General features: G+C 25.5%; 1 protein-coding gene across 1 annotated transcript; it reads left to right on the top strand.

Annotated features, from left to right (window-relative positions):
- Nucleotides 1-2161: 2161 nt before the first annotated feature.
- LOAG_18646 (hypothetical protein) lies at nucleotides 2162-2591 on the top strand (the record flags this gene model as incomplete). The annotated part of the gene is made up of 2 exons (XM_020451310.1): nucleotides 2162-2208; nucleotides 2452-2591. Coding segments are annotated over 2 exons (186 nt in total), but the record flags the coding sequence as incomplete, so codon positions are not given.
- Between the last annotated feature and the right edge of the window lie 273 nt (nucleotides 2592-2864).

Raw genomic sequence — 2864 nt, 5'->3', positions numbered from 1 at the left:
AAATGCATGGCATGGAAAGGGGGACAAGTTTCAAATTTCAAAAAATTTCCAACACTCAATAACTTTCCGTTTAACAATTTCCACAAAAGTGATAATTAAGTCGTTGTGACGCATTGTGACAATAATAAAAACCTATTTAAAATCATAAATTTTTGTCACAGAATTCTATAAATACTATTTGAAAATATTTCATATATCTCTCTGAAATGTAAATTTTGCTAATTTCGCTTAAATTTGAATAAAAATCACATAAATGATGTGTTATAACATTAATTTAATAGTGATTGAATTGAATTTCCCAATAACACTTTAATAAAATTTGTTAAATTATCGTTCTTCGAAGTTTTTCATCTTCTCGTCTTTTCTTATTCTTTCGACAAAAAAAAAAATAAATAAATAAATTTGTTGACAATATTGACAAATGTTCAGTCTGAAAGTGTTTGTGAAGTGACCATTATATCAGTTGTAAAGTTTTTTTTTTAATAAAATTGTCATTTAATAGTGATGATTGGAAGAAAAGAATAGACAAAGTTTGTATTTTAAAAAAAAAACAAAAATAATTAATGCATCAAAATTCGTAATTTTGATGATTTTCTATTTCATTTTTAATTCATGGTATTGCTTTTTTTTTGCATAAATTCTTGTGTGTTTTAATTAATTTTAAAAGTTTCTTTTTTTTAAAAAAAAAACATTAATGAAATATAAATAGAATTACAAACAAACAATATTACAAAGACAAATTTTTAATTTTTTAATTAACAATTTAAATATATATATCTGTAATTCTTTTCAAAATTTCATAACATAAATGTCTTTTTGACTGATCAAAAAAATTTGAGCAATTATTGATGTTTGGCTTCAATGCTAATATAGCTTAGGCTATTAATTACTTTCTTACCTTACTTCCTTTCTTCCTTACTTTTTTACTTTTCCTACTTTACTTTCTTACTTTCTTACTTTACTTCCTCACTTTCTTACTTTACTTCCTTACTTTCTCACTTATTATAGCAGTATTTTTTTTTCACCATTAAAATTTGCAAAATCCGTTGATATATATTTTCATTAATTATATGCAAATCTGAATTTGTCCAATAATTTATTCATTATTCGGAACGAAAAGCTTAAGAAGTTTTAAAAATGTTTCATTTGAAGTTTTTTTTTTTTTTACAACAAAATACAAATCTTTTCCAAATTTGAATTATTCATTTAATGTAATTATTTTCGTATCTATTAGTAACGAAAGAAAAAAAAAAGAATTTAATGTGAAAGAAGTGAAAATTACAATAAAATTTAACTTTTATTTATTTCACATTTAACTATTATTTATTTAACAAATATTTTTCAATAAATGAAAAGAAAGAGATATTTTAACAGTAGTAAGAAGCATATTATGAATTGTATAATAATTTTAATTAGAACTGATAAAAATATTACTATTTGATAAGTTTAACAACCAATTAAAATTAAATCATCAATTATATATTATTTGATATGCTAATATTGAACAATAAACATAGTTGGATGGATGAAATTTGTATTTTTTTTTTAAATTTGTGTACCTAATTTGCATTTTTTTTTTTTTTGAATCAATAAATATGAACAATTTTATTGCTCCTATCTAATTTACACATTATTGTTAACTTTTTCTTCAAAGCCCATTGAGATCCATTGTACCTATATACTTTATTAAAGATGATAATTGTGATCATAGATCTAACCTCAGAGTTTTGCCCGAGATTTCTGTACTTCAGGAAGAAGAAGGTCCTAAGCGTCAAATCATTTTGTAAAGATATATCTCAAACAAATCGGTTGAATCGAGGATATTGAGGCTTCATTTGGTTTATAGTCTATAGCTATTTGTCGCATTGATATTTTGATTGTTGAATTCGTTTTTGTATTAACAAACTCATAGGAATAAAAGTTTAATTATCTAAGTTTAAGATTTGTGATTGAGAAAATCGGCGACAATATTCTCGTAAGTAAGTATTGGATATGTTTTTTTCTCCTACATCTAACAATTGATGAGTATATTAAAAGGGATAAATTTCGGTAATTTTTCAAGTTTGAATTTCAATTGTTTGAGAATTTTCAAGTAATAGGTAAAAAGTGAGGAAGATGAATCACGCAGATTTGGTGACAGAGCTAAGCGAAATCGAAAAAAATGACATCGGCTGAACGGATCGCTTTGTCCAGGCAGAATCTTTATATGTTAATCTACTTCTCATGATCTTTATCGTGACATATTACATAAACTTTCATTTACTAGAATGTGAATGAATGTGAGATGACTGTAAATTGGATTATTTTCCTTATTTATTTTCAAGTTTCTGAATGGATCTAGGATTGAATCTCCCAATATTTCGTATTTACAGATTCTACGTATTCTATATTCTACTATTCGACATTTGGAATTTTATTTTTAAATTATAATTTTCCTCTTAATATTTTCAGTGAACGACGAAGGATACAACTAAGAAATTGGGATGAACGTGAAAAACAGATGACACCAACACTTCCCCGTCATCAGCGTTTGAAGTTCAGTCCAGAAGTAGCTTTATTAGAAGCAACAAGTCGAGGAGACTCCGTGGAAGGTAAGCTGCTGATGCGTTTCTTTTTGATTTCTAAAATTTGAACTATTCTTACTCCAATTATTTTTTTGATTTGAACTATTCTTACCCGTGAAAATTTAATTGCCGTTGTCTTTCCTTACTCTTTTAGGAATTATTTACAAATCGTATTCCGGACTTGAAGTATGACTATGAAATAATCTAAATAAGCGATATTAAAACATCTGTTATTACTGTTTCCTGCATCATGAATTTTTTTTGATATATCGGCATTTTTTTCTTAACTCAAAACCACAT

The sequence above is a fragment of the Loa loa genome (assembly GCF_000183805.2).
Source record: "Loa loa unplaced genomic scaffold supercont3.421, whole genome shotgun sequence".
In the NCBI taxonomy this organism is placed as follows: domain Eukaryota; kingdom Metazoa; phylum Nematoda; class Chromadorea; order Rhabditida; family Onchocercidae; genus Loa; species Loa loa.
This window is presented reverse-complemented; position numbering and strand designations above follow the sequence as displayed.